At 34.7% G+C, this 18,842-nt stretch overlaps 1 protein-coding gene across 2 annotated transcripts in view; it reads left to right on the top strand.

Annotated features, from left to right (window-relative positions):
- The window catches only part of LOC134527922 (gastrula zinc finger protein XlCGF57.1-like), an 82,387-nt gene that overhangs the window by 15,243 nt on the left and 48,302 nt on the right, over positions 1-18,842 (top strand). For both annotated transcript variants that reach the window (XM_063360958.1, XM_063360959.1), the window contains exon 3: positions 12,444-12,524. In XM_063360958.1, coding sequence (XP_063217028.1) covers positions 12,444-12,524 — 81 coding nt within the window. The remainder of the gene's footprint in view (positions 1-12,443; positions 12,525-18,842) is intronic.

The following is an 18,842-nucleotide window of genomic DNA, read 5'->3' as shown; positions in this document are numbered from 1 at the left end:
CGTTATTTTATTATCCTTTTCGAATTCCAGTTGTTTTTTTCCTTTCCTTGCATTCTTGTAGGCCTATTTTCCTGAATAACAAACTCTTAACATTTCCAGCCATTTATATATATTCGGTTGTCATTTATGTAATTCAAAATATTAAGTATGTAAAGAATAATGAAATACATAATCACTTTACCAGATCTATTTATAAGAATCATATTCCTTTTCATTCAACAAAAAAATACGAATTGAACCCTTTTTACATGGGCCTTAAACTAATAAATGTTCTACCGATATCCCTGTTAAATACAGCATCCCAATCACATACCATATTTAAACGACATCTCAAAGATTACCTACTACGAATAGCTCCATACTCTGTTAATGAATTCCTCAGTGCATCTACATAAATTGCTGCATTGTTTTTTTATTATCATTTTTTATTGTAACATATATTATTGTGTTATAATGTATTTTTTTTTTTATTGTTTTGTTAGTGTATTATGATGATGTATTTTATTTGTAATGTTACTGACAAAACCTGGACATATGTACTGTCAAATATAGGACGCTAATAAATGAAATGAAATGAAAAAATGAAATTCCTATTAGTACACCCAAAGGCTACATAGGATGCCATTTCCCATTTCCCATACGAGTGTCACCTCAAAACAATTTACACATTCTACTAACTTACTGAAGTAATGAACGTCACACGATTGTGGAATCGAAAGTTAAATATATGTTGGCAAAAATATTAATAAAACTCGAAACCGAACAATATACTTAATTAAATCCAAGCACTTCAAAATTCGCCGCAACGTAACTCTTACGGGAAAACACAACTTTCTTCACGTTCCAATATGGCGGACGAAAGCATTCCCCTTCCGTCCCAGGGCCTCAGACCTCTCCCGCAGAATTGGTGACATGCTCCATCTGTAACTTTCTCTAATCTCTGGTTTTCATAGCATAACATAACCGTTAAAATGATCAAATTGGAAACTTTAAATTAATTTCAGTTTATAGTTAATTGATATAAATTTTATCAGTGAGGCATCAAAATATGTTAGCGTACACTCAACGTAAGCCAATTACATGATTGTCAAGTAAATGAGACTGATGAAGAACTTAGACACAGTTTGGAAGAAAATTGAATAAGAATTTTTCAAGCGCTATCCATTATGACTCCAGAACAATGGATATGTGACTAACAGTGCTCATTGTTCCAAAGTCGACCAATATATCCGCGGCGTAATTGACTGTTGGATCATATCTGAATGCCAAACGTTTATGTTGTAATGTCACTTTTGGCAATCTGTTTTGTTGCCGTTCCAAATTATCTTGTGGGTAGGCTCCAACTGAGCAAGTCGAACTCGACCATATCCATTGCAATGCTTTGAGATTTCCACATGAACCACCAGAGTCAAATTACCACAATTAACACCACCACCAGAGCCACTGGCATCATTGCTTTCTGGCCAAGAACCTCTATCGAAGCATTTCTTGCAGAATTTACAAAAGTACAATAGTTCTTTTCAAATAACATTGTTTGGGGCGAATAGTATCTAAAAACAAGGTTTAAACCCAAATCTTATGATAAATTCTTTTTCAAATCCATATCACATCACATACACAAACACATCACACAACGTTTCCCATAGGCTCATAAATCCTTTGTTCTGGAGTCATAATGGATAGCGCTTGAAAAATTCTTATTCAATTTTCTTCCAAACTGTGTATATGCTCTTCATCAGTCTCATTTACTTGACAATCATGTAGTTGGCTTGCGTTGCGTGTACGCAAAAGTACAATAGTTCTTTTCAAATAACATTGTTTGGGGCGAATAGTATCTAAAAACAAGGTTTCAACCCAAATCTTACGATAAATTCTTTTTCGAATCCATATCACATCACATACACAAACACATCACACAACGTTTCCCATAGGCTCATAAATCAAGTATTGGTGTTCTATTTTACAGATTTATCACCAAGTGTTGCAATGAACACATTAAAAACACCAATAAAAAAAATGTATTCCCAATTATTTCATTATTTCACTAAAATCATTATTTTACTATAATTTTTTTTTTAATTTTAAAATAATTTAATAAAAGATTCTGTTAGTTCAATCCCTTCTCGACGAACTGACTGAATATACATGTATATAGATTGAAAGAGGCATTGCGATGCATGCCGGACATTATCTAACATAACATGTAGTTATGTTAGTCATGTTTAACGTACTTTGTCACGACTTTCAAAAAATTGGGGCAAATGAAATCTCCCCGGGGAGGTTGGAGGGGGGAGGTTGTGGAACCCGAATGGTTCTGAAACACTCCAAATCGAAAGAGAATAAATTTTTGAAATTTTTGAGATTTTGTAGTTAACTATATATTTGTATATTAATATACACCGATCTCCATGAAAATTAGTACACATAATATTGAGAAACTAGAAAATTTACAAAACAAATTGTCTCAACTAATAATTCATAGAGGTTTTCCGCATCCCAATCTTATTCCTCTAGCAGACCGTAGAGCCTATTTGGACTATCTCTTTGTACATAACATTTATAACTATAAAATTAAATGTAGCTATATTCTTGAGAACACCGGATTGAGAATCCCCCAATTCAATTCTCGCCTCTTTTCTAGTTTATGTACTATTTTTAAGAAGAATGATCTTATTTATAGACTCGTTACAAACTATAATAGACACAACACCAAGTCAAATCAATTGTGAACAGAGCTATGTTTTAAAGTATTTAATGTAATTTATATCCTCATACTAATTATAGTTAGTATTTTTTCTCTTTCATGTTTACATTATTGTACTCTATTAAATGTTATGTCTTACTACTTTGTACTAATTATTATTATAAGTATTATATTTGTATTTGTCCTTGTGTCGCTGTTTGTATGGATGTCTTGTCCTTTGTTTCTTGTTTCTTTATGTATTTGTGTATATTTTGTATACGTCGTGCCCACCACTAAAGTGCCTGGACTGTTGGTGCGCATGTAAAAAAATTCATATAAATAAATAAATAAAATAAATAAATATTTAAACACGGAGAATATTTTCATGATATCTATTTTGTTATAACTCTTCACTAGATGGCGCGGCAACGCATCAAATTCTAAACCGTTCAACCGATCGCCATGGGTAAACAGAAAAAAATAGGTCATAGACATAAATAAATATGTACATATTGTGTTGATTTTATTCGTGTGTGTACACCTACAGATATATAAGTGTGTGTGTGTGTGTGTATACATATATCTGTTTGGTTTGAATTCTTATCCTCTTAACGTGTTAGAAATGTGTTGGCCTGACCTTGAGGCTGTTAACAAATATATTCCATAATAAAAACTTATTCTTATTAATATTCTTATTATAAATATGGGTCTGTCGTAACACATCCACAGAATTATCGAAATAAGAAAAATCAGATTATTCTTTTTCAACGTAATATTCTATATTTTGATATGGCTCACACGAAATTGTATCGGACATCATTACACATCGATAACATTTAAAGTTAAGGTACATACATGAAACAATATCATTTAAAACAAAATATCTGCTAGCTCTCAAAACTATTTATGCTTTTTTTTTTAGTGTACGATTACCCATTGAAACTGATTGAAGATAATGTTATGTTCATGATTCTACACATGATAATTAGATAAAATATACTCAACAAGGTTCAGGGGAGGGCATTTGAAAAACTCGATTCTTCTAGGACCTCTAGTCTTGTCCTGAGTCGTTCAGGATATGCTCCAACTCTCGCTGTGAAAGAAAGTCTAGAACCACGACCCAGCAAAACTATTGATGACGGCAACTCAGCTTGTCTCCGCATAGGATTGGTTGAAAATTCCTTAAAATGGGTGTGTCTCACCAATGTAGACAGGAATGGTAGCTTATAACTGACTGGAAGTCTCGCAGCACAATGGTGGATATTCACCCGATGCGGTTGTGTAAACGACTGCGAAACATGACTATCTATGGTCGGTATGGTAAAAACCTGGACTTCCTCGACTTGATTCTTGCAAAGCTACATAAATTCACGGTAGCGATGTATCTTACTGTTCTCTGCGCGGGATACCTAGACCAAAGCACGGCCCCATGCACAGGGGAAGTCTTCTCAATCCGAAGCCCAACACTTAAGTAATGGTTCTTACAAAATCTCAGGCCAGTGGACATCTAGACTAGGAAAAATGACTTAGCTACCTCGCTTCCCACTTGGCGAGAGGGTTAATACTCAAAGACTATAGCTAATGAGTGCAGTAAAGCGAAATCAGTAATAAATGGAATAATAAATCTCCAATTAATATTCAGCAAAGAAGAATAAAATCCCAAACATGAATAGCAACTGATATGTTATGGAATAAGCCAGGGACTTCGCACCATGCACAACTCAGTACTTAAATACATGAGAGAAAAATATAATTATTCTTATTTAAATGACATTAAACAAATATCCATAAAACAAAAATTAGTATAAACATGTAAACATGTCTCAATGTTTACAATATGTGTTTTGTTTCATAGGTCATAGCAGCAATTCTGTGTAATTTCTTTATGTCCACCACAATTTCATATATCGCTATCCATTTTTCTTTAACTTACGGACAATATATCACCCTATGTTCAGCCCGGGCAACACCGGGTACTGCGCTAGTGTTTCATAATTAATTTGTACTCAAGTTTCTTCTATTATGCATAGGCATTTAAGTCATATTATATGTGCTTTAATATTAATTATTATTAATTTTAATTTAGGTTTTTTACTTAAAACTGATTGTAGTTTGTTTTATTATTATTTTTTCACTTAAATTTCTTCAGTTAAAATTAATAGGTCTATTAACATTTTTACAATTAAAATAGTACCTTGATCAACCAGGAAAATAGGGTGGGGGGGTGGGGAAGGTCAGCACGGATAAGTGGAAATCACGGATAATTAATTTCAAATGTAGTTAGGTTATACAATACAGCAAAATTTCGTTAAGTAATTTATTCAAAACAAATGTACAAGTATTACTGACACTAATTACACAGGTCTGCGGAATTTTTTTTTGAAAAGTTTTTTTGTTAGATGGTTAATATTTTTTTTAATTTTCTTAAAAGTAATAAAAAACGGTATTCATATGATATATACCACGTCACATTTATCAGATTTAGATGATATAGTATTTGAATACGAAAAAGGAAAAAGAACAAAACAAAAATTTAATAAAATGAATGAGAATCATTTTAGAATATTTTATAAAGTTTTATTGAGTCTATAGCTATTAAAATACAACATTAAGTTATACATGAAGAAAACAATTAATAATGTTTTCTTTTCGAAAAAAAGCTGCGTTTTGTTGGTTTTCGTTTATGATTTTTTATTTCATCTCTGTGTATCATCCAGCAATAGTCCGCCATCATATTAATGTCCCAACGGCCTTGATATCTTCTTTCCATCTCTTTTATGTCCTGATGAAACCGTTCACCTTGTTCTTCACTGTAGTTGCCTAGATTTTTTGGGAAACAATCAATGCAAGACTTCAAAAAATGAATTTTCAGACTCATATTACAGCCTAAATTTTTATAGGCGTTTAAAATTTCCTGGACAATATTTTTATACGCAGGATCTTTTGTGTTGCTTAGAAACTTAGATTCAACATTTTTAAAGCCATGCCAGGCATTTAGTTTCAAGGTGGTCATCACTTTTTCAAATTCTGTATCCTTAATCAGCTTCCTGATATCAGGTCCCGTAAATATTACCTCTTTCAACTTCGCATCAGATAAGCTAGGGAAACATGAACAAAGATACTTGAAAGTATTTCCATCTTGCGCTAATGCCGTTACGAACTGTTTGATCAAACCAAGTTTGATGTGAAGTGGTGGAAGCAATATTTTCGGGATCCATCAAGCTCGAATTGATGACATTTTTTACTCCAACTTTCAATACCATTCTAATTTTCCAATCAGTTTTTTTCCAATGTAAATTTCTTGCTCTACTGTCCCATTCACAAATATAACAGGGGAATTTTGTGTAGCCTTGCTGTTGACCAAGAAGCATGCATATGATTTTTAAGTCACCGCAAACTAACCATTTGTGTTTGGTGTATTTTATTTTCTCCAAAACATTTTTCAAGTTTTCATAAGTTTCTTTAAATTAAAATGAGCTACAGGTATCGATGCAAATTTATTGCGGATATGTAAAAGGACAGCCTTTAAGCTTCTTTTTGAAGAATCTATAAAGAGTCGTCATTCTTGTGTATTGTATTCAATATTGAATTTTTGTATTAAACCGCCAATAACAGCAAAATACTAAATTAACTTCTTCAAATACTCCACAATATCACAGCAAAATACTAAATTAACTTCTTAAAATACTCCACAAATTCTTGTTCTCTGCTTCGATACCAGTAAAATGTAGTTGCAGAATCTAATAAATTGTTTTCTTTTAGTCTTGAACTGAGAAGTTCTGCAGCGTCCTTAGGTAATCCAAGATCCCGTATCAAATCATTCAGTACTTGCTGTTTTAAAGGTCGAGGGTCATTTTTAGGGTGAAAAATTTCACCACTGCTTTGCAGATGATCACTTTGTTCTGAGTTATGTGATAAAGGCGTTTCGAAGCTGTTAATGTTAGTAGGAACTGGTATGGGTAATTCGGGTCCATGTGGAACTGGCTTTGTTACAGACGAAACATCAGGATACACAATTTTGGGGCGGTTTTTAGAATTATATCCTGTTACATTGGTTAAACAAAAATAACAATGATCTGTATGATTTTTTTGTTCCCGCCACAACATAGGAATACCGAATGACAATGATTTTGATTTACCGTAAGTCCACTGTCTTAACACTTCAACACATATGCGGAACCCATTGTTTCTCTTGGTAACATAACCTCATTCCGAAGTAAGCATAATAAGCAGTTTTTACAAAGTCAGTTATTTTTAATCTTTGCTTAACTATTGTATATTGTCCGCAAATATAGCAAAATATATTTGGATTGTTTTTGCAACTCTGAGGAGCTGCAGATTTAATAAAACAATATTTTACTAGTTTTTTTTTTTTTTTTTTTGCAGTTTTAAACCACTATGATTAGTCGTAGACTACATAAAACTTTTTTTTGATACTTTTTCTCACAGGGGAAAGGCAGGTTAGTAACAATAGACTATAGGATGGTCGGTAATAGAGCATAGAATAGAAATAAAGATCATGGAATTAATTTTGTGGAAAAAAAAAAAAAAATCAAACTTACTGATATAACGAACTATTACCTATATATTTATCTATATACAAAAAGAATGTAACGTGATACGTTAAAACATAGTTTATATTTGCTATATACAGACCAACATCTACATGTTTGTGATAAATTTATTTAAAAAACTTTTTCATCGCAGACCTGTGTTATTAATTTTTAAAAATGTGTATGAATGAAATTATTTTAAATGAAGCGATTCTAGGAAGGAAGGATAGTTGTTCCGTACTTATAATCCAGTTTAACCGGGACTAGTATTTCTTCTCACTGGCAATTCTAGTCCGTTTCTTTGTCCGTTCATTTCTACTTTTAATATGTAGTCTTTAGTTTATCTCCTTTTTTGTCCCTTCCCTAATGAATTACACTTCGTGGGCTTGATCTCTCCCCTCTCCAAAAGTTTCATTTTTAATTGAGATCTCTGTTAATTGGGTTATGGATAGTTAAGGTTCTACTGTATAAAGCATATTCTGGTTAGTGAGGCGATAACATTCTAGAAGGTTTAAAAAGATAGGAAGACACGGTCACGACACACTGTTGCCAGCAAGTTATTTTTCACGCCTCAAGTTAGTGTGTTGTTGGGAAAACCCAGCGCGTAGATGTAAAGCTGCGCAGCAACGGACTAGAACTTTTGTTGGGCACGGCCTCTCCAGCCAATCAGAACGAACGTTGAGGTGGTGTGATATGCTTTTCCAGACTTTCAGAAAAAAAAATTGTAGCAGTATATTATTTTTACATTGTCATATACCTGGTTCTGTTTTGTGATTGGTCGGTAGACACACGGAGTTTCCTCCCCTTTGTTTTCACGGTTGTAAGGAAAGACAACTTTGTTGTTCAGTTAATTGTTGCTCGACTGTTGCTGCGTGCGGTCACATCGTAGGCAGCTCGCCGAAACATAATGTAAAAGTCATGTAGAGAAATGAAACGCCTGCTGGTCGAGGCCAGGGCAAGGTTTAACCTTTTTTTTATGTGTATTTTTTTTGGACTTGATTAAATAGAAATTCAACCCCAGGCGTTAGCATTGGCCCAGGGTGAATCTTGTCACCCTCTCGGGACATAACCGTGGGATATTGTACCTTACTGATAAGATTAAGTAAGGGAATTAATTTTTTTTTTGTGATCGAGCGGCGAGCTAGGCATACAGTGAATTTTTGAAATATTATCTGGATTGTTATTTAAATTGTGATCTGCTTTTGTTTTTGGAAAGTAATAATAAAAAAAAATTGTTTTTAAAAAAAAAACTCTTCTATTGTAAATACAACTAATTACCAACTTTTATTCATCCTCTATGTTAGCAACAAGACAAACTTAAAAACATATACTTCAAAATATCACTTTCCAGTGATTAAAGTATCTTATTATTCTGGGTTGCTTAGCCAGGCCAACCTGGAATGTAACAATGGATGTAAAAACAGAGCAAGATTCATAGAGACAAGATTCTAAACAGAAAGGCTGCCTCTGAAAAATACATGTTTAAAGAAAGGTTCTGATGTTTAAGAGACTATAAGATAAATGGTATACTTCAGCTCTCTTTTGGTATGTATTTATTTGGGGGAGGGGGGGGGGGGTGGAATTGTTTGTACATTGACTAAATGTGTTATAATTTCTGTTTTTATGTATGCAAAGTGGTCTGACAAAGAAATTGATATGCCCTGCTTGATCACTTCACCAAATCAACATTTCTTTTATCAACAGATGTTTATAGAGCAAGCTTTATTCAACTGATATATAAAGCACAAATATACATTGTTTACAAATATTACAAATTAATACTGTACTGAAGCAGGCAAACCAGGATAGTACAGATCTGGATGAATGTGTGAATAAATACTATTTGAAGCAGTCTTGATTTGATGTTGTGTTTAAAAAATAACAGTAAATTCTTTCTTTCAGTTTATGCTGATTGTTAGCCAAGAATTAAAAGCTGGTTGCAAAAAATGGCATTGTTGATACGGCAGCTGCAAATTTTATTGTGTAACCTTGGTTATCAGTTTGTTATAAAATATTGAATGGGTCAACTTTTTAAAAAATATATTTAATGTGTCAATAATTCATTTTCACATTTAGTTGGTATTATAGATTACAATACATCATATTTTAACTATGTGTGAGTGGAAATGTTTAAAAGATTTACTTAGTTTTGGTTATCGACTGAGCAAAGCATGGTCTTACAAACTACTAGTGTGTTTGGTTTGTATTTATGTATTACGTATGTAAGAGGTGTGTTCAGAAAGTAATGGGAATTTTCATTTTTTGGAAGGAATTTTATTTATTTGTCTACATTAATGTGATCCCCTTCAAAATTGTCCCCATTAGTAGAGAACTGAAAAAAGGTAGGTTATTTTTTCTCAAAAGTGGTGCTATTTTTCAGAAAATTTGCCACTAAATGTGAGGTTATTTTATTTTTATGTGCACTTTTATTTGATTGCATTTAATTAAAAAAAAATTAAACTGTAACATAACAAAAATTGTATTTCATTGTAGCATAGCATAATTCCTGCCCCCTGCTTTAAACCCAGTAATGGAGAATGTGTTATGTTGCTGATGTTTTCTTTATGTTTCATAATTAATTATACTCATGTTTCTTCTATTCTGCATAGACATTTAAGGTTTTGTTTGTGCTTAAATATAAATTATTAATTTTGGTTCGGTTTTACATAAAAATGAAAGTATTTTTTTATTACTTTTTTCTCTAATTTGTTTGGTCAGTTAAAATTAATGTCTTAATTACATTTTTACAATTTGTTTTTTAATTTATTGTTATATATCTTACTCTAATATGCACACACAGAATTTCTTTGAAATTAATAACATGTACAATGAAAAAATGCATTTAATATTCATTGAATACATTGAATTGTGATATCACATTACACCTTACGTTAATGGATTTCCAATTTTAAAATATATGTCTTTTTTTTTTCCAAATCCATACAATATATTTTACATTCAGTTACAGTTCAGTACAAAGGAAATTCTTTATAAAGTACTTAAACTGTGGGTTGATTCAGTTTTGTTGTAATAAAATGCCACTGTATATACTAGGTAATGACAGTTTGTCTTGCTCATGCAGAAGTCATGAAGTGTGTTATGAAAGACAGATGTCTAAAAGGCTACATGGCCAAATATTCCTTCTTTACCTTTAGTTGTATGCAGGGATACTTACTACTTGTAAAGTGTGTGCCTGGTCTTCTCAAGGTTAAGCCAACTTTAGCTGCACCTGGAACTTGTGTTTCCTCTACACCCATCACCTTGTTGACTCCTATTGCTGGTTCCCATTGCCTTCAGACCTCACTATTAACTATTATACACTGTCACTGCTCTGTATGCTTCATGCGTTGTCTGCCCCTAGACTGTATGTGGCTTGTTGCCTTTGGCCTACGAACCACCGTGCTTGTTTTCACACCTTCACAGTTTGTAACACTCGCCAGACTCCTGGTTCACTCACTTGATCAGGACTGCTCAGCTGCATACTGCCGTCAGAACGATCTCCCAGTGTGCCATATGCTTAACAGACTGTGCATGTCACATAACCATCATGGAATACATTATTCATACACAGGCTTTGATTAGTTATACTGTATACAGTATACCTAATTAATTAATTTATTTTCATAATTATTGTTCATAAAATAATCTATGTTTAATGTGAGTAAATTCTGAGGTTAAATACTTCTATTATATTGAGAGCAACAGTATCGGAAGCCATCTCATTCCATATAAAGTCGTAATATTAGTATGTTTATGATTCAGAGTTTCAGTTACATAATTCTCTGGTTATGTATTCCGTTTTCATGACGTTCACGCACCGAACTCATTTTATTAAAATGATTTTCTTTTTCAAAGTTTCATAAGTTCTCTCTTCTATAATTCCTGATAGCTTCCTGGTTTCTTGGTTGTTTAAAACAAACAATGGTATGAAAGGTTTGATTGGGTAAAAAATAAGGTGGATTAGAAAAAAATCATTGAAAGAAGCACAGTATATTTCACATGTGTGAAGGTTTCTGTGTCCATGGAGCCCCGCATGAAGGATAAGAAGATTCACGACAACCGGGCCCTTAGATAGATCTTCAGCTTTAACACATATTCAGGAATATCTGATTTATTGATATCGGATTTAGGGAGTTATGCTGATCTTTTGATTTTTACGGTATTGGTCATCTTGACTATCCATTAGTGTCACAAGTCGACGACGATGCTGAACCTGGTACTATTACTCCAAAGTCAGTGAGCTTAGGAGTTTTCAGCTGCCTGAGGAGATTGCCAATTTTCTTCTCCATTACAGAACTGTGTTCGTAGACTTAACATATATTTCAGCTATACTTCTGCTACCCCATCATAGCCGGAACGACCCAGCAGTCCTGACAAAGCAGAGTATCGATCCCACTAATTTGTTTGTAGCTAATAAATTGTTTGTTTGTGTGTGTTCAGTAGTAGTATTGTCAGAGACCATTACTGTGTATCATCCCTTAGGTGGAGGCACTTGAATAGTGTATATTGCTCTACCTGTACCTCTAAAAATTTTGCAAATAATATGGCAAGTCCTGGTATCAGCAACTAAAATTTTATGAGGTTATAAAATCATTTGTAAAGTTCAGTTTCATGTGTGTGTCTATAAAATAACTATTTCAGGATGTATTCAAGTTCATTTCAGAATTAACTAGATTATCCTTTGTATAATGAAAGTAAAAGCATCTATCATACTAGTTAAAACAGTGTTTCTTACACAAGTTAGATGCATTCATTATGGTTGCATGTATTGAATAAGGTACCTCACACATATACTTAAGTATAATTGTAATGAATTTTATAATTTTATTTTGGCTACACAAATATTATTTATTAATTAATACAGTCTATAACTGGGTTTAAATACATACTATATCTTGTAGTGACGTGCAGGTTAGACTACCGGTCAAAAATCATTGAGTCAGTGTCATATCATGTCATACTGTGGACACATTGACTCATTCAACACGTACGTCTCCAGAACAATTAGTTGACCACTACAGGAGCTGAAATCCGTTGCCAGGACTCTGACTGTAGCTATTCTGGTCATACTAGGTGTGTTTAAGATTGTCACCCAGAACATCAACCCAAAACAATTTTATTAGTTAGCTGAATATGCGTTAACTGTACCAGTGATCCTCAATACGGCCATGCTTGATCATGTGTGATGATGTTTCTCTTCATTGTAGATTTCGACAGAGAGTGTGTGCGTGAAGGAAGAACCAGTGGAGCTGGAGCCTTTTGAACAAGTGTTTCAGAAAATAAATGAGGTAAGTGCAGACAACTGTATAGTGATGATGTCATCACATTTTGTTTTGCCTGTTTCATTGTTGCGAGCTAATTTTAACCAGATAGTGATTATAGAAGTTGGATGTCTTGTTTAAAATATAAATTAAAATGCTTATATCTTATAGTTAATATTGATTTCATAATAGTTTGACGACACCTGGCTCTCTGACCCCTGTCGCGAGTGATTCCCTGTCGTGACGAGAGCGTCGGCCAGCCTAAAATTCAGGTAGTGAACGGGTTCTCACCTTGTGGCTTACAACAGGGTGCCAGGACAACAGCGACCCCTGAGCTGTCGGTCGCTCGAGACGCCATTTAGTTCGGTCTATGTCGTTAAGGCACTGTCTGCTAAACGGCGAACCACTCATGAATCTCTAGCGGCGAAGCGCGGAGCCGCGCTCAGACGTGTCCGTCGCGGATGAGAGGCAAGCTATGACTGACTCCCACGCACTGGCGCACGGTGAGCGGGAAGCAGGGGAGGGGGACCCACGAGATGCGTGAGAGACAGTACGCGGTCCGGGTCAGATTACACTGTCATTTGTCACACCAGCCACCGCGCTCGGGTGCGCTCACCGCTCGAAGCACCACTCAAAGCACTTTTGTACACTCATGCCCGGACCAGACGGCTATGGGCAACAGCGGGCCTAGGGACCAGGAGAGACTTGACAGCTGTTGTCAAGTTATATATATTTATTTTTCAAAACATTTGGAGATTGTCATACAGTAATAAATTTGTATAGGGACCTGTTTGAACTATGGTTTAAACTAAGTGGTTTTTATGAAAAAACCAAATGGCATTTTTTTTAAATAATTTATTTTTAAATATAGTATTTTAATTATTTTTAATGAAAGGTCTGATTCCCCTCTACTAGCAACAAAAGTTAGCTCATTAATGTTTCTTGTGATTTACAGGAACAAAAAATTATATATTAATCAAGATATTATCATTTAAATTATCTAAATAAGTTGTAAATTATTCTCAGCTAAATACCATTGGAAAAATTAAATTAATTAGTGAATTGTAGACAAAGTATAAAAAAAAGAGGAAATAAATAAATTTATTATTAACAAAAATTCCTATTCTGTGGTGTGGGGAAGCTTCTTACTGTGTTTACAAGCAAATGGCCCCACCTCTATGGATACAAAAATACTTAACACGTTGGGCTGTGTTGAACTGTGAAAAAAAAATCGATATTATTTGATGTGGCTCTCCGATGGTATGTGTTGATGTTCTCTAAGCCACAGTTAGGTATTAATTTAATAAGGTACAAATACACATAGATACACACTAGGACAAATTAAATTAGAAATGACATAACACAACACTCATAAATAAAATTTATGATTATTTATTGAAACGAAAAATGGGTTCAAAATTTACTCTTATTAATAATATTTATTTAGTTACTATATTCAAATTCCTAACTGGTACTTGGCATCACAGATCACACATGGATTCCAATCATCAGGAGTTATGATGCGCACATTTAATACATAAACAAAAGTCTTTATTTGGTTTCGTCGAAAATACACAGTTTTATTATATTATTCGTTTTTAGGGATCTTAATTAATTTTCCTCGGCTAGTAAGGTTCGAAATATCGTCGGTAGAGCTCAGAGTCTCTCAATCTGTAGGACCTCTGAGTTGATGTAATAGTGTGTAAAACTGTTAAATTCGTATCAAAATATCGTTTATATCGTAGATGATGTCAAATTACTGCAAAATATCAATGTTTACATTTGTTTTTGGCGGCGATGTGACGGAAAACGGGAGTTACGTGACGATGTGCATAAGTGGAGGAAACAAATTTTTGGCACTTTTAATTACTCACGTTTTACACTCCTAGGTCATTTATCTTTTTAGATAAATCCTTAATTATGATCTAGACTCCCTAGATTACATAATTAATCATCCTCGGTTCGGGATGCCTACCGCTCATTAGCTAAATTGTAGGATTTATTACAGTCGACGTCACAAGCTACAGCTTTCTTAGCTGGCCATTATAGAACTCTCTTTCCTACTAGCTTCTTAAATTAAGCCAGTTAACTTAACTTTCAAATGGCGGACCGTGATTGGCCGAAAACCAAAATCAGTTACATTAAATACTTAATAAAACGTGAAATCTGCACGCAACAATAGCGCAGATTACAAAATTTCACGTAAAATTTAAATCAAAAATTATTAAAATAATAATTTATATTACAAAATAACGGCGTTAACTTTACCGTTTACCGTCTTAAAGTTCATTTAGTCCTTAGAGGGGTCCCAACAATACATAATTTCAAATAGTCCAGAAAAATCCATAGAGTCACATACTCATAGATACACATAAAAATAAATTACAGTTTCTGAAAATAAATAACATATTAGACATAGAGCAAACAAAATAAATAAATTATAAATAATAATTAATCTGTCAAAACAAATAACATGTTGCAGTACAGTGGGAAATCCCTGCCTACTGTAAATCCCTATTCTGTAGGGAAACACCCATTCTATGGAGAATACTCTTGGGAACTATCCTTTCTGTGGTTAATCACAATCAGATGTGAAGATTAGCTGGAGTTCAGTTCTTTGATGTTATAACTTTTCTGGTTCAACATAGTGGCAGAAAGCGAGGTTTTGTGGTCTTTAGAACATGCTGGGAACCAAAATAACTAACGTAATAAAAAGATGGATTAACAAAAAAAAACCTAGTTTGAACCAAAAAAAAACCAGGTTGTTTGGTAGATGTCTGGCAGATGTAACATTGGAACCAATGGGTATTTCTGAATGGAAGCTGCAACATCCTTTGTCACTCTGCCTGAATTCCTATGAAAAAATCAGAAGGCAAGCAGTTCTATTTGGTGCCAAATTACGGAATGAGCTGCGTGCTGCGCATGACCATCTTGGCAATAAGCCTTCAGCCAGCCCCTCCTGTCTTAAACATGTGTGTGTACCGAGGCAGATGCTTGGAATGAAATGGTCACATTCAGCAATCAGGAGGCCATTAGCCCCATTGCAAAGGGCAACCATGCCACTATTTCTGTTGCCAAGGGCAACCATCCAAGGGCTACTGGGTCACTACCCCCACTCCTCATCCTGGCCATCCGAGTGCAAACTGCATCATTCCGCTCTAGAATGCCCAGAAATCCTCCACCCTACCTTTGTTCCGAGTCCTCAGAAACTGTATAAAAGGCCATCATTTGTCCCTGCATAGGCCATGAAGAAACTCCAAAGGCTGCCAAGCAGAGCTCACCACACCACTTTCTATCTTGGCTGGCGAGCTGTAGCTTGCTGCGCCACTCGCCCCAGGACGTCTGTGTCAGAGTCCTATACACAGTAAAAACCCAAGTTTGGTTTCTTTCATCCAGTGATCAGACCGCATTGTACATGAGTGAATAAAACCTAGCATAGCACCTGTTTCTGTAAAGGCTTAAACCACTTGGAGTATGTCTTGAGTCTCCGCCCGAGCAATTAGTATAAACTAGTCAATTTAGGTATATTAGTGTCTAGGGAGAGACTGTCTTGCTCAAGTGAACCTGTTGAATAAAATGAGTGCCGTACCATCACCTGAGAGTGCCACATTCCTTGCACTGAGTAGAAAAACAGCTACAGTTATTTAGACATTAGGTTCTAAAGAAAAGCAGCTGAAACCACTTTGGAAGGTGCATATGATCAAGTTATGTTTGATCGCAAAGCATCACGTGACAATGCTGAACCAAAGAATGACGGATTAAAGAACGCCCTTTGTACTCAGGAACATGTGCCAAAGAAAGGCTTTCACAAACTCTGATAGGTCTTTTAATACAAAAAAGTGCAGCTACAATATGGAAATTAAAAAAGAAAAAGAGGTTTGGTATGTTTACCTATGCAGAACATTTTTGTTCTAGTATACTGACTCTGCAGAGAATAAATTTGTAAGCAAGTTCGCTGTCCTTGTGTTGAGCTAGCATATGAGTGTTTCAAATATTAAGACCCCAGGAGTTCCCAATCGAAAGACCTTTCTTTTGCTACCTTAAAACTCAATATTATCAAATTGTTATTTTCACTTTGCTGACGCAAAGAGGTTTTAGATTTTCGGACATATTTACTTGGCTTTATACCTAGGGCGCCACCACATGTGTTACGGGCATGTGGACCTGGTGACTATTCTCAGGGCCATGATGTCATCCGTGTACAGCGAGGCCCATTTCCCCCAGTATAAATAAAAACACGTAATTAAATCCCCTCTCAGCAGGGTTCACGCTGTTTATTAAAATAAGGTAGGCTCTCAAAGGCGGCCTACACGCCTAAGTTCCTCCCATAACTTATACAAATTGATATCATGTTGATAAACCCAAGCATCTACAGGAAATGATGAGCTGTTTTCAATTTTTTTTCTTCTAAGTGGATGTCATTGGTCCCTTGTGTGACATGCTAAATCATAGACTGGTGATGTAAAAATCACCGTCATCTATGTTGACAATCTTCACGAGCATCTGTTGACCTCATACCGTCTTACACCTCAGTGCGAAGCCTCTGGATCTCTCTGCAGAACTCAGCCCCCAGCATCATCGCCCTAGCATTGTCTCTTCGTGTCCCGCTCAACCCTTGTTCCACAGTGTCCCATTCAACAAGGGACATAAATTAATACTGCTTCTATCAAAAAATTTAAACTTAGTTTGCAGTAGAGGAGAACCAATAACCAAGCTTCAAAGCAAGTGTTACCTCACTGTCACCACTTGAAATTAGTCCATTTTTTTATATCTATTATATGCTTCACTCCCATACAGCTTTCTCAGTGAAACTTTAGCGTGCCACCTAACTATAACTTCTGATCCCACTTGTACTTCACAATCATCAGTTTCTCGTAGAATCTCCTAATGCCCATTGTGATAATAGCACTTTTCTGCTCTTCTAGGCATTCTTAACTCTCTGGCGAGTACTCAAATTTAAAACTATACTTCAAAATATTGAAAATTCAGAATTCAACAACAAAATTTCCCTACCCTCCAAAGCTAATAAAAATCCTAACAATTAAGTCATAACAGATATAATTTTTATTCTTCGAAAATACAAATAATACAGATTAAATTGAAAGTGTTTTAAACAAAACATTCCTCAAGTGGTGGCCTCAGATGTTAATTATTTATTGTCTCTATAGCATTCCATTACTATGCGAGTCACTTCTTCATTTTACTTAAATTGCAGCAACTTCTGATTTATCATGACTTTAGAGCTCCTGAAGTTTATAAACAATATTTATAATCCTGTGTTTTGATTAGTTCTAGAGAAAGAATGGAATGTGTCAAATCTTTATAACACTGGCCAATCTATATCACTTTGCAGGGAGACAACATTTACAGAAGACTTGTCTCTGAAAATTTGATTAAACGGATTCATCACAAAATCATCTTAAAATGGTTCACTCTTTAAGAATATCTCTCTTCTCCACCAATGGTGTTTTCTTGTACGCTCAACAGCAGCAGAATTCAAGACAAGAAATGCAGCAGCTGCTATCCTTTCTTCCATTTTGACAAATGACTGCGTGTATTTATAGAACGTAGTGTACACACATAGGCAATAGGCATCATGTCGCCAGCCATGAGCGACAGCAGTGGAAACAGTTCTTCCAGAAACAACAGGAAACATGTTGCCTTTTCAATATGTAGAATGTGTCATGGCGACAAAATGTTGCCTCAGTGGAAATGCGCCTTTAGGGAAGGGGACTGGTAAAAAAAAAATAGTAGGCTGTAAGGGAAACGCTGATATAAGAAGTAGTATTATTTTCCTTTGTATTTTTTGTTAGATTGTGCTAGGGGGGAGGGGGAGGAAGGGCCATAAAGAATTAAAAGGGGAACGAATTATATGACTGCTGTGTTTCTTACATGGCAATAAGCTGAGCTACAGACCATAAAGACTTAACTTGTATTCTACTGGAGATAGAAATATGGTTCAACCCATATTTCAGGGTGATCCATACTGTGAAAAAAATGTTAGTTTTTATTACTCAAAATTAAAGGTGCAACCCATACGCAGGGGTGACCCTTCTTCGAGTAAATACGGTACTTTTTATGAACATAGATAATACATTTTCTAGTTATATATAAGTAAAGCTGTTTCTTATGTTAAGAAGAATTTGTGTGTTTGTGCTCATATTTCTCATTAGTTCATGTCAAGTATTTCTGTTAATTCACTTAATGTAAAATTATAATGCTGGTAAAAGTTAATTGTTACAGTATTTTTGTAGTTGGTTAAATTTTTAGTTCTTATCGTGTATTTTTCTTTACTTATTCTTTGTCAAAGCATTCTGATGCATATGATGGTAAATTACATCAATG

The sequence above is a fragment of the Bacillus rossius genome, chromosome 1, assembly GCF_032445375.1.
Source record: "Bacillus rossius redtenbacheri isolate Brsri chromosome 1, Brsri_v3, whole genome shotgun sequence".
NCBI classification, from domain to species: domain Eukaryota; kingdom Metazoa; phylum Arthropoda; class Insecta; order Phasmatodea; family Bacillidae; genus Bacillus; species Bacillus rossius.
The sequence above is the reverse complement of the archived record's forward strand: the minus strand, read 5'-3'. Positions and strand labels throughout refer to the sequence as shown.